Source organism: Lissotriton helveticus, chromosome 2_1, assembly GCF_964261635.1.
Source record: "Lissotriton helveticus chromosome 2_1, aLisHel1.1, whole genome shotgun sequence".
In the NCBI taxonomy this organism is placed as follows: Eukaryota; Metazoa; Chordata; class Amphibia; order Caudata; family Salamandridae; genus Lissotriton; species Lissotriton helveticus.
In genome coordinates, this window is record NC_136059.1 from 1,115,985,185 (window position 1) to 1,116,005,894 (window position 20,710).

The 20,710-nt window shown below is 45.3% G+C and overlaps 1 protein-coding gene across 1 annotated transcript in view; it reads right to left on the bottom strand.

The window, feature by feature from the left end:
* The window catches only part of USP53 (ubiquitin specific peptidase 53), a 250,197-nt gene that overhangs the window by 93,778 nt on the left and 135,709 nt on the right, over positions 1-20,710 (bottom strand). Inside the window, exon 12 of the mRNA XM_078675936.1 lies at positions 12,563-13,304. Coding sequence (XP_078532062.1) covers positions 12,563-13,304 — 742 coding nt within the window. The remainder of the gene's footprint in view (positions 1-12,562; positions 13,305-20,710) is intronic.

A 20,710-nucleotide genomic window follows, 5' to 3' on the forward strand; every position in this document is an offset into this window, starting at 1 on the left:
GGGCTATACTGCTTCCTGGGTGCTGATGGAACGCTTGCTTAGGGTGCAAAGTGCAATGCGCAAATGGATTAATAAATAGAGCCATTTGTGCAGTTTGGTTCAGCAAGCGGAAATCAGCTTTCATGAACAGTTGTGTAGGATTATGAGAGGGGGGTAAAGGGTCCACGCAGAGGGATTAATTACAATTTGAGCTGGCCTGCATTTCAGGACCAGTCACTAAGGGCTGATAGCTTTCAGTAGGTTAGTCTGACTCTAGTAGAAACCCCGAACGTCAAGGCAGCCACGGGTAGGGTTCTCCCTTTCCATCCCCTCCCGTCTGAGGCTAAAACGTTTCATCAGTTCCAACTTTACCCCTGCCTACTCCCTCCTTTGCCTATTTAGGGCTTTTTGAGTTCACTTGCTATTTTTTGTTCCGCCCGTCATTTTTGCTGATTTAGTCCATGCGACAACATTAACTGAGTGGACTGCAACCGAGGACCCAGTGTATTTGGTCTATGCCCCAGACACAAAATGTACCTCAATTCAGATTTAGTCTCCGTGAGGCCATTCTTGAGGTTAATCGATGATGCTTTGGGAATGACAGCATGAAGCATGTGTACCCTTGCACCCAGAGGGATATAGGTTGCCCCTTCTTTTATAGTCATTACAATGACACATGAAGACATTGGCCAGTTGTTTCTACTCGTACCTCGTCCATGCTCAACACGAAAGGACGCTGTATTGTATGGATGTGATAAGCGGAGATCTGGGGTTCACGGCCATGCACAAGACATGTGGCAGGGCGAGGTGAAGCGTTCACCATCCAAGGGAAGGCAGATAAAAAGTGATACATGCAAACGCTTTATCCAGAGTTCCCCACCCACTCGGTCTTTCCACTCCATGGCAGTCTGTTTCTGTTGATTTCCTTAACAACTAGTGGTGCACGCGCACCACAGAGGAGCGGGGGAGGGAGCGCGGCAGCGAGGCGAATGCGCGCTGCTGTGCATTCTAGACACGGACGGGAATGGGCGTTGCAAAGGCGGGACAAGCGCCCGCCTTTGCCTATTCGCGTGCATTTTTAAAAAAAAAAAATAAACCCGCGAAGCCAATGCCTGCCAGCGAAAGCCTGATCACACGCACGAGCATGTCGTCAGATTTCAAAACCCCTTACAAGAGGGCGCGCGCTGCACGAGCTATGCTGCGCACTGCAACGCTAGGCGCGAGACCTAAAAAATTAAACAGATTGGGCAAGACCTTTACCAGGCACTACTTTATTGATTCTCTGGTCTGTAGGGAGGGACATCTTATCTGTTTGGTTCTGCAAGATTTCCTAGTGTAAAGTCCACTACTCAAACTCATCACTAACTGCAGGGGGTCCAGAAATGTTTTCTGCAATGGTCCCATCCAGCGACAGGTGGCACACCCAGACTCCGCAACAGCTTGGGCCCACCTTCGGAAATGACAATGCAGAGTACTATTTAAGATCCACCCCCTGAGCGGTAACATCAGTTTAAAAAAAAACAAAAAAAAAAACTTTTGCCCCTCAGACTAATCAGTAATGAGACAGTGTGCTGAATTTAAAAAAGGCCCCATTAACAGTGGCGACAGTTGCAAGGGGATGTTGGGGGGAGGGTGGGGGGGTTTGGTCCTCCCGGGCAGCACGGGTTTTGGGGGTGGAGGCGTACCTCCCCCCGCTCTTACCGGCTGCTGCAGTGCGGCAAAAGCAGTTACCGCTACTGGCAGCAAAAGGTCTAGCTATGCCACTGCCCATTAACCGAAGTTCACTTCACAAAAAAGGGTAGGGGAATGGGCCAGTAAGAAATCTGTTAGAGTATATGCCCGAAATAGTGATGCCGAAGGTATGAAATGTGTTGTTCTGATGGATACTTCTAACTGCAGATTCCTCAACTTCTGGATATATAATCAAGTAGTACCCTCTAAATGGTGGGGAGGCTGAGACTGCACATTACACCAGATAATCCTGCGAACCAAACAGGCAAAATGCCTCTTCCTGAAAACATGAGATTTAATACAACATTTTCTGGTGAAGGTGTGGACAGACACCCAAGTAGCAACCTGAGTGTGGAGACCAGGAAGACACTTGATCAAAGTCACAGTGCCGCCCTTGGCTCTCTAAGAATAAGCTCCAACTCCTTCAGGAGGCTCCTGCTTGGCTAAGGTACAGCACCCCATGAGGCAGTGGGTGACCCATCTCCATAAGGTCAGTTTCTGAACAGCCCTTCCTTTCTTTGGAGCGGTGAGTCTGACAAAGAGTTGGTCATCAATGCGGTGCTCGTTAGTCTGAATTAAGGGTTTTCTTTGGGTCCCGTGGATGAAGCCTCTCCTCCTCCGTAGGTGTATGTGGGGGAGAGAAGAAAGTGGGAGTGTGATAGACTGCTGTACATGGATGGCAACATCACTTCTCAAAAGAAAGTATGCTTGAGTGATAGGCACCAACTTATCCAGCAACTAGGTGATATTCTGTTGCTGCACTAATAGTGCCTGCAGCTCACGCAGAATGCATAAGTGAACTCTGAGGAAAACAACTTTGGGATCATAAAACTTGAAAAACAACTGTGCATGGGTTTAAAAATTTTGCATATCAATAACATAGCCAGCAAATAAAAGTCCCATTGTGGCATAAAAAAGGCACAAGAAGAAACATGCGTAAAAGTATCACAACTGGGTTAATCAGACAAACACAGAGAGGAGAAAAGGGCCGACAAATAACGTTTAATGGTGCTCACAGAAAGACCTTGCCATGCCAGGGACAGAACAAATAAAACTACATCAGAAAGCTAAGCGTGAAGCAAATTGAACATATGGTCCTTGCACCAGGCCATAAACTATGCCTAGCGGCCAGAATAGATCTACTTTGTGGGCGGCCGAAACATGGCTAAGATTACATCCACCACTTCAGCTGACAGGCTAAAGACTCTCAGCAGGGTATGCTTAATTTCCACACATTGAGGTTTAGGTTGTGGAGGTTCATATGAAGCATGCTGCCACGTTGTTGGGGAAGCAGGTACTCTAGAAGCAGGAGAGTGGAAAGCATATACACAGACACAACAGATCAAGTGCCAGACTCTTCAAGTCCAATTTGTGACTGATGATGAACTAGGCCACATTCCTCATGACACAGGAAGCAGCGGCAGAGCAAAAGTGCAGAAAGACTGTAGTCCAACAGAAGGGGGGACACGTCTCCCAAAGTGCCCCCAAGGGAGAAACTTCAGCACACAAAAATCATGGCAGGGAGAATTCAATGGGGGCAAAAAGATCCACCCAATGCATATCCCACTAGGTGAATTTACCTTGAACTACAACATAGTGCAGACGCAACTCACAGTGGCTTGAAGACATCGGTTGAGCTTGTTCGCCCTGGCTATGAGGGAGCCTGTCAGATTAGAAGCAGTCAGGGGAATCTTCCAAAGACCCAGACAATATCATAATCCCAGTGCCTCCTGAAACAACTCACTCAATCACACGCTGACCTAACTGTTGCAGTACCAGATAGTGGTTATGCTGTCCATCAGAACCTGAATAGGATTGCACTTGATGGAAGGCAGACAGGCACAAACAACCAACATGATAGCATGCAGCTCCAGAATTTTGATATGGTATCTCTGCTCCACTGCAGACGGGAAGTCTCTAATCTCCACCCTGTCCAGGCCTCGAGTTGATCCATATGTTATCATAAGTACGAAAGCTGGGGAAAGGAAAACGGTCAGCTGCATGTAATATTGGCATCCCAGTACCACCTGAAGGTCCAGGACAGTCTCATCCAATATCAGAATGCTCTTCAAGAGACAACATTAGTGCTCCAAGGCTGAGCTCCATGTGCCAATGGACATGAGGAGCCAGCATAGGCCGGAACAAAAGAACAAGGTTGAAGCAGCATAACATCTTACCTGTACCGCTGTACCTGAGGAGTTTCAGAAACAGTCACTACAACCCACACCAAAGGAGTAGACCAGAGAGCTCATAAGCCTTACAGGACAAATGCAAGTGTACAACAAAAAAAAAAAGAGGAGTTATAAACTGGGTCTACCTATGTGTTCATACTAAATTTAACTTTACAAATTGTAGTCAACTTCTTAACCCCTTATCTAGAACATCCCAAAAATGTTTGTGCTGCATAAAGTATGCAGATGATTTTTTTATGTTTATCTGCCACAGGAACGATATTCATTTTGTTGCCAGGGAGGTCAAATCCATTTATGCTAATATGCATTCTCTTCTCTGCCAATCTCTTAACCAAAGTGGTAATATTCCTTAAGTAGTGCTGTTGTTTCTCTACCATGAAGAGAGGGTGTCCATAATTATGCCACTATTAAGCAGATGTTCTATAAAAAACCTTTACGGCAGTCTCAAAAATGGATCCATGTTGGGTGCCATAGCTGGCATTCAAAATAATAGATCTGCCACAAGGAGCAAACTGCAACTCAACCACCAGCCGTTGGTTCGCAAACTGAAGCTGAGTAACTGCTGCACATCCTGTCAGTTGCGGTACAGATGCAGACTAACTAAATATATACATATATATATTTTAACTTGTTTTTATTGCAATTTTTCAAAAAGGTTCAACAAAAGCCGCAACGCGTAAAATGCAAAGAATGTTGACAAGATGTTGACAGGCATAGTGACATATATAATGGCAGTGACTTATTAGACATCAACAACAAAACAACTATAAAGGCACACACAGAAATAAAATCTTGATGAATCCGATCAGTACCATCGGCTAGCTGACATGATCATTATTTTGCCATGGTTCAGTTAGTAAGCTCACGATGGAGCAGCAAATAGAAGCGAAGTGGATGCCAGATATTTTTGGGGCGAGAAGCAAGGGGCAGTAGAGATGCATAGATGTCACTAGTAGTGTCATAATATATCAAATCTCTCAACCAGGACTTCACCATCGGCGGCGCGCTTCCGCCCCAGTGTAGGGAAACCTGCCTCCTGGCCAACAACGCAATTGCAGTAAAGCGTCTAATCCAGGACTCCGAGGGAGAACATACTCTAGTAGTGCCAGCAATGACGAGGGAGAAAGTTTGGTCTCAACCATTAGTTCCAAATGTCCAAACACCGCCTCCCAGAAAGCCTGGACAGAGGGGCAACTCCAAGCCAAGTGGATAAAATCAGCATGTGCCATCGCGCATCTCTGACAATTGATGTGATCCATTTTTGCAAGTAGCACAGGGGTGACATAGACTCTTTGAATATATTTAAAATGTAAAAGTTTATGCTTGTAATTATTGGATACATAACGTGTCTCCTCACAGCAGGAGGTCCACATTTTGTCTGTCAAAGGGTGTGCCAAATTTCCCTCCCAGGCCGCTCGCACCCCTCCGCCTGCCAATGGTCGAAGTGTCTGTGCAAGATCATACTGTCTGGAGACTAGATGAGCGCTGTCAGGTGTTGTAATATTTGTAACGAGTGGGAGGAACTCTGGAGGTTCCACCGCCTGAGGACGCAACGCAGTAGCTAGCGACACTCGTGTTCCGTGCATAAGTAACAGTCCGATGTGGATATGTTACGGTCTTCCGTCAGGTCCGTTACTGAGCGAAAGTGTCTGCATCTGAATATGTCACCTCTGGTTTGAAGTCGGCAGCGAGTGAGCGCGCGCTGTGCTAAAGCTTCTCCAGGATTATCCCGAATTGGCAAATGCGTAGAGTATAAGCGGTCCATCTTTAAGTACTTACGGAGGTGCCCCCAAGCCCAGCTTGTGGTTTGCAATGTATGAATCTCAGCCGTGGGTCCTTGTGAGCCCAAGTGGGAAAATAGTAGAAAGGGGGTAAGGGCGGGCCTGGGTGTCAGGCATTGTATTCGCGCATCTGCGTGATACCAAAAGTAGGTGAAGTGTGCCTGTACAACCAAGTTATATAAATAAAAGTCGGGTACCCGAAACCCTCCTCGCTCAAAGAGCTGGGTAAGTGTCTGCCAACCCACCCATGCTCATCCCCCTGCCCAGACCAGTCGTGTCAACATGCCCCAAAGGGTGTTAAAAAAGGTAACCGTGAGTGGAATTGGAATTTTAATAACAGATAAAAAAGCCGGGGTTGAACCACCATCTTAATGATCGCGATTCGGCCAGCCACTGACAATGGGAGTGCTATCCAGCGATCTATCTGTCCTCAAGGGCGGTCTATGGCCAGACCATAATTAAGACTAATAACGTCCGAGGCTGTACAGTGCAGGATTACACCAAGGGGGGTCATAGCAACAGCGCAAGGGGAAGTCCAGTGTAAATGGAACGGTAGCGTCTGTTAGGGGGTATATTTCAGATTTAGTCCAAATGATAACCAGTCAGGAGAAAATGCCAAATCGCACCACCTCCCGCGTGATCGAAGAGAGATTTGTGGCATGTTCTCGAACGAATAGGAGAATATCGTCCGCATATAAGGACGCCAGGAGAGGACCCCGGTGGAACTTAATTCCTCGCTGGCTATTCCTGGAGGTGTTGCACTAGTGGGTCTATCGCTATAATAAAAAGTAGAGTCGAGAGTGGACAACTCTGCCTAGTGCCGCATGATAGTGAAAATTTATCCGAACGCACCCTATTTATTCTAAGCTGCGCAACCGGATTAGTGTATAGAAGGCCGGCTAAGGTGCAGAACTTTTATGGGAAGCCCAATTTGCTCAGTGCCGCCTGAGGAAAGTCGCACTCCAAAGAGTTGAACGCTTTTTCGGCGTCTAGCTCCATCGCCGCAGCAGGAAGAGCGGGGTTTATTTGATTAATGAGAGCGAATAGCGTACATAGATTTACCTAGGTCGAGCGAGTCGGTACAAAGCCCTATTGAAGGGGAGAAATAATTTGGCTGATTAAGAGCGATATATTCATTGCAAAAACCTTCACCAAAAATGTGATAGAGGCCTGTATGGGGCATACCTATCAGGCGGCTTGCCCGGTTTGAGAAGTAGTGCTACAATTGCTTCTCGCATAGTAGTGGCAATTCGCCCGAATCTAGCGCCTCTGCATAGACCTCCAGGAGATGAGGGACAAATTGTGTTCTATACAACATGCCGGTAAGGCCGACCGTGCCAGGGGCACATGAGCCATCCAGACCATTGATGGCTTCGATTACCTCATCCGTGCCAATGGGCGAAGCCAAGAATTGTTGCTGTCCCTTTTCCATCCACACCATCGCTATCCCAATTAAATAATCGTAACGGGCTGCGCCAGTCAGTGGGGAACATGTAGAGGATAGCAGAGTGTAGCAGGACAAGAAGGCAGATTGGATATCAGCACCACGTGTGACACAGGCGCCGTCCGCTGTTTGGAGTTAAGTGATATACGTGGCGTGCTGCCGAGGGGTGAGCGGACGGGCCAAAGTGAGTCCCGGTCTCTCTCCCTCCCCATACACACTAGCGCTGTGTATATTTCCCTAAGTAGGCGGTCTTGCGTAAAGCGATATCCTGAAAATCTCCCAAGAGTTTTGCCCGCCAATGTCTGGGCAACCAAGTCTTGCAGCTCCCGCTCGGTAGCGTCAAGGTCTTGACGAATTGTACGCAGCACCCCAGTCTGCTTTGCTATGCAAACGCACCCAATGTAAACTTTAAAAGCCTCCCATAAAGTAGCGTAGCAGGGCACAGAACCAGTATTAATCTGGAAATATTGTATGATCACATTTTGCACTTCGCTCCTAAAGACCGTATCCAGTAAAGCGTCAGACGGGAAGCACCAAGATCTAAAAGGACGCTAAATGCTGGGCAGGGCCAGTGCTAGTAGTACTGGTGAATGATCCAATCAAGTTTGTGGTAAATTATCTGCCTCTTGTATTGTGATCAGGAGGTCCGGGATTGTGTACCATCTATCTATACGGGACCAGGTGACGCAGAATAGAACGAGTATCCCTGGGCCATAGGATGCCAATGCCGCCATGCATCAGCCAGTGGGTGTGTATTTAGTAGAGTCTTCGGTTACTTCATGGAGCACGGTTTGGTGTTGTGGCCAGTGCCCATAGTATCAACCCCGGGTTGTGGCATGAGGTTAAAATCACCCCCATATATGATAGAGTCAATCGGTATGCCAGTAATATGTGTGGAGATGTTAGTAAAGAAGCCACGGGCATCCAAATTAGGGGCCTTAACATTAATGAGAAGTATTTGCTACGAGCCCAAGCTCCTTGCCACTAGCAAATTACGTCCCTCTGGGTCCTTAACCACAGTCTGAGTGACGAAAGGGAGCTTTTTGTGAATCAATATACAAACTCCACGGGATTCTAGCAAAAAATCTGTTACTACCCCAGGTGTCAGCAAATAGGTTGTTTGAATTCGGGGCATAGTGGGTCTCCTGCAAAAGTGAAATGTGTATTTTGTGTCTTCCTAAATAGGCCAGTACCTGCGCCCCTTGCGAGGGTTCGATAAACCTCGCACGTTCCATGTCATGCATCTAAGCTCCAGCCCTCCCGCCCCACTCCCAGAGCCCGCTATAGTAGGTGCAGCAGTATGAAGTCCGGAGTGTCTCTGTATTCGGGTCTGAACAACCTGCCGGTGGATACATTAGTGGTCTGCAAAGTACAAACTAATTCAAACTCACTCAACATGAACTCCCAACCCACCACCCCCTCCCACATTGGATATCCACCCAATCTGTATCTGGTGGATCCCAGCGCATCTTAACTTAGAAAAAACAAAAGAGATTACAAAGAGTAGGAGATCTCCTTGGGGGGCGCCAACGCCCCGAGTAGGCCACTTAGAATGATAACAATAGTTTGTAAATGTACATGTAACTGCGCTCATATAGGGTCAGGAAAGCGGCTGTATTGCCAAGATTGAGAAAGAAAAAGTATCTTATTGCATCGTCCTCGGAGTGTTCATGGATCCATGCCTAGTGTATCCCCCTCATTCGCTTAAAGATCGTCCTGATATTCATGTATCAGCAATAAACGAAGGATCATTTCCCAGGGGAAGAGCCTCTATTCGATTTATGGTATTTCCAGAAGTCTGCCGCTTCCGCAGGTGTATCAAAAATAGAGGTTGTGCCATTAATCTGGATATGAAGGAGCGCCCGGTATAGCAGGCCTTAACTGATATTTTCGCCTCTCAGAGTTCGCTTGATGTCTTGAAATTTGCACCTGGCCTCTTGTACTACTGGCGTAAAGTCTAGACAGCGACATCCACTGGAACTGTAGGTTTTCCACCTCTCTGGCCTTGCACAGGGTGAAGTCCCAGTCATGATTATTAAGCAATCGCACTAGGATAAGGCGCAGACATGCGCCAGGAGCCGATCTGGGGGCCAAGGATCCGTGGTCCCGCTCCACTGAGAATGTGGCAGAAAAGCAATCTCTGCCAAATAGTTCGTCCAGTAGTCGCTCCACATATGCCTCCATAGGACCTGTGTTGGTAGTCTTACCTACTCCGGTGACCCGGAGATTGTTGTGGCGCGACCTAGCCCCCAAATCCTCTGCCATCGTTTGAGGAGGCGCTCTGTGCGGTCAAGGCGTTTGGCCACGGTTGTCTGTGCATCTTCAATATACGAAATGTGCCGCTCAGTAGTATCAAAATGGGCCTCGTGCTGCTCTAGTCGGCCATGCTTGGAACCCATACGCACACTCAAGTCGTCGAAGAGCCTATCTATGGCCTTAAAGCGTGCTTGTAATTGCACCATTATGGCAGCAACACCTCCAGGGCAGATCGTTCAGAGTGCTGGTGATCAGAGCGATCTGGCGGTTCGCCATGTGGGGCATCGTCTCTGCCCTCCCTACTGGGGGTTTTAGCGGCCTCAAAGGAGATTTGTCATTGCTTAGGAACCCCACGACCCATGTGGAGTAGAAAGATGCCAAAGTGTGTGAGGGGAGATGAAAAATAACCCACTGATGGCCAAAAATAAAAAGGGGGGCCCCACTGCCCAACCGATATAAAGCCCGGAAAGGGGCACCAAATATGTCAGGCATGCTGTGCCCCCAGTCAAGCCACGATTGGGTCAGCTAGGTTGCTCTTATCTATTCAGGCAGCCGCTCAAAGTGCCTCACCCTCCCGTTGTGCACCAGTGGGAGCAAGAAGGGGATTCGCTGCCTGTGGTATCGCTCCTCAGAGCCGCTATCACTATCACTAGCTATCCGGGATCAACTGCATGTGTCTGCCATCAGCAAGGCCCATTCTTTGAGCTGGTCACAAGCAGGGCACCGATATCTTCATCCCAGGAGGGGGTTCTCACTCAGTCTATGGGCTAGCGTGACTCACCGCCACCTCTGGGATCCGGCCACTCGGGTGCTCGCCACTACGCAGCTCCGTCGCTACAGGCCTCCGAGCCCCGGCCCTGATTTTTTCCCATCAGGCACACCCAGCAGCGGCGGCCCCGCCCTCAGGCCCGCCCATGACCCCATAGATCGCGGGACTCAGAGGACCGCGTTAGGCAGCTGCGGCGGTAGCACCGAGTTTCGGGATCCATAGCTGCCAAGGTTTCAGATTGCAATGTGCGACATGTTCATAATTTCAGTGCAGTTCAGTGTGCAGCGGCAGAGGTCAGATAGCTCACAGTTTGTCCACTGCATGCTGCCAGCAGCGCACCAGGCTCATGCTGCTTCACCTAATGGAGCACAGCTTCTACTACCGTGGTAGTACTTTACAGTTTGACACCTGCTGAGACACTACGATTATGCGTGACAATGCATTTCAGTGTGGTAATGCGGATTACCACACTGAAATGAGCTAGTGTCACGCCTGATGCGTGACACTTTGCAGGCCTGGGGATCTGAGGCATCTTCGCCGGCCCGCTGCACTATGCCCACGCCCTAAGGACTCAGGCAGCTGTGGCAGCACTTGGGAGCACAAATCCCCACGATGATGTGTAGTGAGGCAGCTAGTTAAGCGTGGCCGTTGGGGAGCTCCTCAATCAAGCCACCATCTTGGTGCACGGTCGGGCCACGCCCCAGACTAACTAAATACTTGAAAATGGAGTTGGTACAAATCAATCAAGCACTTTTCTGAGAAAAATACAGATTGCAACAGAATATCCTTGCAATAGTATAAATGGAGCTCTGCTCACATCACAACTAACATTGCACTAAAGCTGGATGTACAAGGCCCCGGGTGCATGGGGAAAAAGAGCAGAGAATGGAGGCAGTGCAATATGCTCTACCCTTTAACAATGTAGAACAAGGGTTCACACAATTCAAGCTTCCAAGAAACAGGTAGTGAGATTTTCCTGAGCTCCATTCAGGATACACTAACCAACTCCTCATAAACATTTCCATTTTGGATGGCAATCCTTCTAGCATTGTGTTTTTATTTGGTAATCCTTCTAGCATTGTGTTTTTATTGCTATGTGACAATACAGACAACTTCAAGTTACATGTCATTTATGCATACATACGATGACTTGAGTAAATCTTGCTGCCAACTCAAGCCATTCAAGGAAAATTGTCTACAAAGCAAGTAGCAAAACCTAAGATTGTTCTGAACTTAAATTACCCACTTTACAGAATCAGTCCTATGAACTTCATGTGGATTATGATCTGGGGGCACCCACAGCCCAGATTGTGTATGTTACAACTCCTAGAAAGAAGGAGATTTTGCCATTATTGTACAAATACTTGGGAGCCACAAGCTCCTTTGTACTGACTGTTTTAAAAGGACTAATACAGCACTACAAGATATAGTGCCTACTGAGCAAAACTACAATACTGTGTTAAATGACCTGATATTAATTGAGAAAGAATAAACATAAACGTGCCTAGGAAACAACAGTCTCTATAAAATGTATAGCCAAATTAACATCATTTAGAATAGAGGGACTTCTTTGCTCTGAAGCAAGTTTCAGAGTTTAGTAGAAGGTGCAGAAGAGCCTCGGTCACTCTTCTATACCCTTACTGAAATTGCTGAGGATCGTTGGCTTACTGAAGGGTTTATATCTGCATGTAATGATGACGAGCGCACAACTTGTGCACAGATGCATGACAAATTAAAAGAGAAATAGGTGTTCCTTTTCACAAAATGATCACAATCAGCGAGCCAATGTGCAAGGGAAGGTGAGAAAGACACAAATCAGTTGGTGAACCAACCGCACCTTGTTATTAATACAAGTGGGCAGCCAGATCTTCAATCACACAGGTGGGTCTTATGGTAGTCCTCGGGCTGACAAACACTTACCTCAGTTATATGTTGTTTAGGGAAGGGAAAGCAAACATTAAAAAAGTATGAAGGAGTATATGTGCGATGTTGACTTAAGATTTACTTGCCAACTATAGTTTTGTCAGTGGAGAGGTTTCAATGTAATACTACATTAACAAAGTATAGGGGGGCAAGACACAGAAAGTAAAAAGGCTTGATTTTATATGGATTGGGTTTTACCTTATCTAGTGGTGGTGCAACAATGTACAATGCATTGCTCTTAAACCAAATACAGCACACTGATACAATATTTCACAATTCATTTAAAAAAAAAATGCATAATTAAGGCACTCTTTATCCCTTTCATAGCCATGCAGTACCCTCTGAAGTAGAGTTGGTCTTCCAGGACAATTTAACTTAATCGTCGTTGAACAGCCTTGTCTAAAATGGTTGACCTGAATCAGAGGGTTTGTTTTTGCCCTCAAAATGCACTCTAACACTAGCTTGCTATCAATCACTACAGCCTTACCTGTAAACAAAGGCTTCCTTCAGGCTTTTGTTTTCCACTGGACTGGTTCCTTCTATAACAGGTGAATCCAGATTAGTTGAGCCATTGCTGATGTGGTCGCTGCTTTCATAGCCAGACTCCGTTCTCTGCATTTGCCAGCTATCCTGGATGTGGGCCTTATGCTCAGGAAGCCCTTTGCTTTTATCTCTCTCTTTACCTTCAGATTCCAAAGAACTTCTACTACCCGTATCCAGTTTGCTTTCATCCTCATATATAGTGGTTAATCCCTTCTGCTTCGGACTGTCTCTTTGCCAGTTGAAATTCTGTTCACTATTGAATTGGTGCTTACTACTTGGGTTTGCCTTGTGCCGTGGGCTGTGTGGTTGCTTCTTTTCAGTTTCAAGGAAAACACTGTCAACATTCAGGGTCTCCCTTCGGGGCTTCCAAGCCCTATGGCTCTTGCTTCCACCCTTACTTTTGGAGTCTGTGCTGTTTTCTGTTTCATACCCCAAGGAAAAGTCACATTTTGTCCTGTTACCAGCCTTATCTGTAGGAAGAACCTGAGGTTTACTGGACATGGGCACTTGGGCAGACTTAACCGGATGTGTAACACGCTCATGTTTGTAAGGACCTTTTCCTTGGCTATAGAAAAAGTGATGGTCCGCTACTGGTCGAAATCCATTTCCAACAGGTGTGCCAGACTTAAATTCGTACGCTGCTGGAGGTGAACCAGACTTATACTGGTTTGAGTCACCTGCTGAATCTGAAAAACAAATTAATATCTTTAAGTACAAGCTTAAAAAAAAGATTTTTTTCTTCACATCACAAAAAGCATTGTTTCTCCCATGTGATTGAGAAAACACCTTAAGTCTACAAGGTTGATAAAGTGATGAAGCAGATTGTAACATTCAACATAACAATCACATCTGTGGCATGGTCATATTCAATACACTTATTCTATCAAACACATCTAAATAACATGCTTTATCAAGAATAATCGAATAGAAACAGCTGATAGCATTATGCTCAGGTAAACTGTAGTTTTCTCTTGAAAAAAACACATATTCTTCTGGTTTCTGTTAGGAAAAGGTTCTACAGTTGCTTACTTGTTACATTGGGTCCTTATATCAACATGAATATTGCACCAACCTTCCCCTCTTAATTTTGGGTTACACTGGTCCATTAAAATTACTCCAAAGGACTGTATCAGATCTGCCAAGCAACAGATAGTATGAAAAAGTAACTTACCTTTATATCCAGTTCTGCAGCTGTGGTATCTTTCACGTAATATTACCTAGTCATGCTGTCAGTTCTTATCTTGATAACATATTTAAATTATTTCCCGACATCACGCTGGAAACACCAGTGACTACAAGTTTAGCAGAGACGTTTTTCAATACTGCAAGTGACATGGGAAACAACAGCCAAACTTTTATAGACAACACTTATCCATTCCACTTCATTCTGTGACCTGAAAACCACCCAATCAAGTGGAAGGGCTCTCTGCTCCAACCCTTGTCAGAGATTCCAAATGCAGGATTTTCTATCATTTCATAACAGGCAACAGGTAATCCCCCTACTTCTGCTCAGACACTCTTCTGGTGAAATTTGAACCTACAATATTCACTTTCAGCACATACATGGTTTATCAGGATCGGAGAAACATATAGATTTTTATTTCTATGAAAATCATAACTGAATCGTTTCACCCAAGGACTCTGTTCAAACCTTATGACTACTGTGAAGCCAGGAACATCTTCTGAAAATGTCTTCTGCAGCACTGGATAGTTCATAGAATCACAAGCTATAATCATGACTCCCAACAGAGTATATATGAAATACATTTGGCGGAAATGAGGCTTAACTTACTGAAAAAGGCTACGCAATACCGCTTTCCCACTGCAGTTTAAGCCGATGTTTGGACAGCTGATGGAGTGCACCAACAACCAGGCCACTGCTTTGCAGATGTCACATTCACGCTTGGCTGATTTTAAACAACTATTAGATACCACCCCGCAACCGATTTTAAAGTGTATGTACGTCAAAACAGGTCAAGCTTAGAGTGAATCACTTTTACATATAGTCTGCATCTGCCTGGTTCCTGCTGCTCGGAAATGGATGTATGATTAAAACCTCAGCTTCAGCTATGAGGTATCAGCTCATGCCGGCAAGTTCTAATGGTTCGCCTTAAAGCGGAGAACCCCATCCTGGCCGCAAGATTTGTGAAATACATGCAGTTTACAGAAAAACTATTATGGTCGTCCCTTATGAAAGACTGTATTACTGGAGAACTCATTGGGTGCCTCCAAGATGATTTCCTGCTCATTGACCAACAAACTGTTCTCCTGGCACTCTGCATTTTGAGTTCTTCTCTCTTCCCAACAAACCCTTGAAGAAATCGGTGGCCTTACCAACAAACGGCTGACAACTGGCTCTCCTTATGCTTTAAACTTTAGGTCCTTTTCACCCCCCAATAACCCATTGATGAATTCGGTGGTCCTATCAAGGATACTTTTATTCTCTTTTAATATTGTTTTAATTTGATTATGTTGGGTGCAGCGCGTACCGAGAGATCTTTTTATGCCAACTGACCAACGTGATGATTGGATTTCTCTTTACATGTATGGTTTTAAATAACAGACATGAATAAACTTAAAAAAATTAAATAGTTGTAACTTCAGCAAACAGTGCAGCTCTTGCTGCCATGCCTCTCGTAGAGTGTGCTCCAACGTTATGACTCAAAGGCCTGCCAGCTTTCATATGACAGTAAGATATTCTAGAGGTAATCCATCTGGATATACTTCGCTTCAACAAATAACATCATCTTTTGTTTCAATTAACAATAGGAGACAAACAACTGGTCTTTTTTCTGGAACTCTGTTGTCTTCTCAATATAAAATGTAAAACATTTCTTAATGTCAAGTGAATGCGAGGCTTGTTCAACCACTGCAGATAGTTGTAGGACAAAAGTTTGCAAATAAAGTTTTTTTTTCAGGTGAAATGATTTTAGTAGGTTTGCAATAAACTTAAAACTGGTTAACGAGATTACCATATTTTTGTCAAATCTATTGTATGGGGATTTACTTGAGAAGACTACTTTCTTCACTTCTTGATGATGTTCCTGCCAATAAGAGGGTGGTCTTCAATTACACCATTTGCTGGGAGGGTTTATGTATTAGTTCAAACAGCTTTTTAAGAAATTGGCCTAAAATATTTGCCAGCCTGGTCGACTCTTGGCTAAATGTAGATAAGTGCAGAACGGACTGCGCATTCATTAATTTACCATTTTAGTGGAACATAAAGATGGAGCAGTAGGTGTACTTGGAGTTCTTAGGTATCTGAAATAGCTGCCAAGTGAATCTTTAACAACACAACCCAGATTCAGATAGACTCAACAAGTAAGATATTATTTCACGCAGGGGCATGGTAAGAAGGTAAAGAATAATCCTAGCAGCCCAAATGTAAAATCTCTTCTATTTTAAGAAGAAAGTTTTAATTGCGGAAGTAGCTCGGGCTGGTTGAAAGAAAGTGGCATTTTTAAAGGTCCAAACTCTAGGCCTGCAGCAGCTAGGCATTTAGGGCTAGAGATGATGGATCATGGTGCAAGATCTTAACCTGGTTCTTGGAAAACAGAAAAGATAATTTGGACAAGCGTCTGAATTGAAATGTCTCAAAGTTCTGTGAACCAGACTGTCTCACTCGCGTAGCGTCTATGGGGATCATTCTGAAAGGTTCTTTTTTCATTGTCCGCAGGGCTAAGCGTTATCAGCGGATACATGTTAACAAATGTCGAGAAACTGGGAATCGAAAACATTTCCCCCATTGAGCTGGGGTACCAACTACTTGAGAAGGGACTTGACAATGGTCATTTGCTTATTTACGCGTTTGTCTAGTTCTTCCTGAAGACCTCTTTTTCTTACACAACACTGTGGTATGAGAGGAATACAGAAGATCGGATTCCTAGAAGAGTTTTGTATTTACTTCCTGTTATCCAACTTTTCTCTGTTATCTTTTGTGGGGCGACTCAACTTCATTTCGCCTTCTTTAACCCCTCCCCTGCTGGTCGCACTGTGCTGATGACGGAGTGGTTCCGTCACGCCCCGCTCGGCGCGCCTGCGCTGAGCGTTCCATTGAGCGGGCGGGGCCGTGACAGAACTGCTCTGAGCACAGCGCAACCGCGGCTGGTGACGGAGTGGTTCCGTCACCAGCATGCGCCCGCCGCACGCCCGCCCCCTTAGCACTGCGGCGGAATAGCCGCAACAGTGAAGGGGTTAAAAGAAAAAGTTTTTAAGCAATCTGCACAAATGTTTACACCTGAGAATTGTATATTTTTTGATACTAGTATGGAATATTGTAATTGAGGCCCAAATTGTTGCAGAAGAGTTATTGTTTGCTTTAGTGTATACAATGTTAGCTTTTACAAAGATGCCTTGATGAGCCTTTTGTCCAGATAGGGATATACCCAATCCCTTGACGGTGCAAGTAGGCAGCTACAGCGCTATGGACTATGCATGGCCGGCTTGAGGCCAAATAGACTGGCTTGGAGTTGGTTGTGTTGGCTGTCCACTACAAAATGCAGGTACTTTTGGAGTTTGAGATGCATAGGCAGATAGAAATATGCATCCTCCAAATCTATCAATGCTATGTTATGTGTATTTGTAAAGTGCATTATCACCCTCAAGGGTATACTGGTGCTGGGTAGGTGTATGTGCCATACCCTGCCCATGGTAGGTTGGTTAATTGAAAAGCGAGGTTTTCAGCTTTTTGTGGAATTCAAGAAGAGAGAAAGAGGCGCTAATGTGGAGCTAGAGGTCATTCCGTGCTTCAGGCGAGATGTAAGAGTACATCCATACACCTGATCTGGTTTTGTGTATGTGTGCAAGTAGGAGCCCTACAGAGTGGAGGTGTTTGGGTGGTTGGTGGAAGGAGATGCAACTGTTCAGCTGGTCAGGTAGGTGGAGACTGAGTTGTATAGTGCCATGAATGAGTGTGTGAGGAGTTTGAATGGAGTACATTTGTGTATCAGGACCCAGTGTAGTTCCCTTAGGTGTGCTGGGATGTGAGTTGTATGTGGCGAGGTTGAGTCTGGCTGCAGAGTTCTGGATGCTTTGTAATCTTCTAGTGAATTGCTTGGTGATACTGGTGAAGAGTTTGTTCAAATAGTTTAATTTGCAGGCGACTAGGGTGTGGGTGACAGTTTTTCTAGTGTAGCTTGGCTGCCATTTGAAGATCTCGCTCTGCATCCTCAGGGTGTGGCAGCAGTATGTAGTGATGGTGTTGACTTTTGCGGTCATGTCCAGTTTGATGTTGATTATCCTGAGGTTCCTGGTTTGGGTTCTTGATGTGGGTCCAAGTTCGGTCAGGCACTAATTTGAGTTCAATTGTGAAGTGTTATTGCCAAAGATCACTACTTCTGTCTTGTCGGTGTTGAGCTTGAGACAATTGGCTTTCATTCAGTTAGCAACTTTGGTCATGCAGTTCGTGAACTTGTTTCTTGTGTTGGGGGTCTTGTCCGAGAGGGACAGTATGAGTGGAGTGCCTTCTGCATATGAGAGGTTGTTGATGTTATGTGCATGGTTGACGCTGGCCATTGAATAGGGTAGTGCTGAGCGATGAATCTTGTGGCACCCTGCAGGTGAGTTTGCCAGCTTCGGAGGAGTAAGGTGCCCAGCTTACAGCTTGTGTTCTAACCATTAAGAAGGAGAAGATCAAGCGGAGAGTGGATCCTTGGAAGCCCATCTCATGCAGGTGGATGATGAGGATGGGGTGTGAGACTATTTTAAATGCTGCAAAGAAGTCCAGGAGAATGATGGCTACCATAGCCAGCGACGGCTCCTCCAATATGGCGGAGGAGCATCACCCCCCCCATCAGCAACCGCAAAACTCGAAAAATAAAATGATAATAACACAGGTTTATTATCTTTTTATTTTTAACACAAACGAGTCTTGGGGTGACGCCAAACAATGACAGGCTGGAGGGGGAGTGCTGGGCTATGCGATGTCTCCAACCCGAGCAGCACTGCCCGGTTGGAGACTGCAGGCACAGGCTCCCAGTCTCTAAGGGAGTGCAAATCAAGTACGCTCAGGCCAATCCTGACGCTGCTCTCATGCATGACTGCAGCGCAGGATTGGCCACAGGGGAGTCTGGGCGTCTGTGTAGTGCAGCAGAAGAGTATTGAGTTGGCGATGCCGCGAGAAGAAGGTAAAGTGTTTTTCTTTTTTCTCGCCGTCGTCTGCCCCACCCCCGTACCACTCTGCCCTCATACCAGCCACCACTGGCCATTCAGAATAAAAGTCTGGATTACTTCTTGGCCGTATAGTCTTCTTCTCCAGAATTTACAAAGGAAAGCTGAATTTTTGGGTAGCTCTATACACTAACGTGAAAGAAGTACACATCATCTGGTGGAGAGCTTCTAGGCATTTGCTCTACACTTGGGTGCTTCACTGGGAAATAATCACCCCAATCTGGATCTTGGATCTCTTCCTGTGAAACATTACAATTATGGTCAGCCTGCTTGTCCTACGTATCTTGATCATCTACGCCCAAATGAGTGTCATGCACTTTGACTCCTTCATTTTCTTGAGGTTAAGCAACAGGATCATCTAGCTATAATTTTAGGACATGGTATATCTTGTGCTTTCAAAGGGAATATGGATCACAGGGTAAACTCTACTGATGGTATCTGTAACAGAGTTTGTTGGTGCTTTGATGGAGGTAGCCTGCTGTAAAAAAAAGTCATCTTTTAATTGAGTGTAAAACGTTCATATGCACGTGCACCATCTGTACACAAGGTGAATGTGCAGTGATGATCTCTGTTCGCTGGCCATAATAGGTAGGTTCTTACATCCATAAGGTCATAATAATAGTAGTAACTTGGGGAATAGAGGGAAAAGGTGCTATTGGAGTCATAGTTGTCATTGCTTGTGTCATTAACAATGGCACTGATGTAGTATTCAATGATTTTGACTTTATCAACGATGTTGTCTTCGTTAACAGTGCAGTTCTAGTTGACGGAGAATTAGTTGATGGTGGCTTCAACGAGAAATTCTTCATCGACTGACTTTTAGTCAATGAGGCATGAGTCAAAAAATAATTTAGCTGTCTGGGTCTTTGCAGAAGGATATTTTGCTGTAGAGTTACTCTTCAAAGCCAAAGTCTTCATCAATGGTGATACCGGCATCAGTGAAAGTTGATGTCACTGAAAATTTCAAAGGTGACAGAACTTGTGGTACGTCATAGCTGGTGGAAACACAACATTCATGTTTTCAGAACTCCTCTTTAATGACAAGGCTTTGAAATAGATGGTGCCACTTTAGCTAGAGCATAAGTCTGTCTTTTCAGCGAATGAACAGAGGGTCTCTTCAAAAGTGTTCCACAAGGATCTGACAGCTCCTCAGTAGCTAGGTATTTGATGTTGGAGACTCTAACTTGCGCTTCTTTGCTTTTGGACTTATTTTTGCTGATGTCCAAAGAGACTCTGCCTTTAGAAAACTAAAAAGGCAGCCCTCTCTGACTTTTAAAATTTTGCTACTGAATGGTACCCAAATCTTGCAGACCTTAGGTTTATAGCGGGATTTATAGAGGCAGAAAATACACTTAACTTGGCAGGCTTCAGAAGACCTTCCTGGCTCCAGAGTACTCACAGGTTTTGAAAAGAGTCCTAAACTAAGAGGATTCTGCTATGGTTTTGATAGAAAAAAAATATCGAAATGTACCTCGGATCCTGAGAAGTTGCGCCTGGAAGCAAAGATTGTAGACTTAAATTTCACTGTTGCCCGGTAGAAAATCTGGCAGTTGGAACATCTGAAGAGGATTGGCGCTTGCAGCTCCCCCACCTTATTGGCTGTGCTTCAGGTCATATAATGAGGTGGGCCAAATAAATATGGGGTCTATGAAGGTTTGTGCTTTGTTGTCAATATCAGTCACTGTATTGAAGATAAACACCATCCTTAATTGCGGTGAAATAACCACTACTATGCTCTTTACAATACAGTGCATGCAGATTCCCACTCTGCTTAACTGCAACACCAATGTAAGCTTCAGACAAACACTTCATATCAGAAACCATTTTGTAGATACTCTTTACCAAATCAAATACACCACTTTTCTTTTTTACCAATAGCACAAAGTACTGATTAGTGGAACTATGCACAGGTGTCCAGATAGCA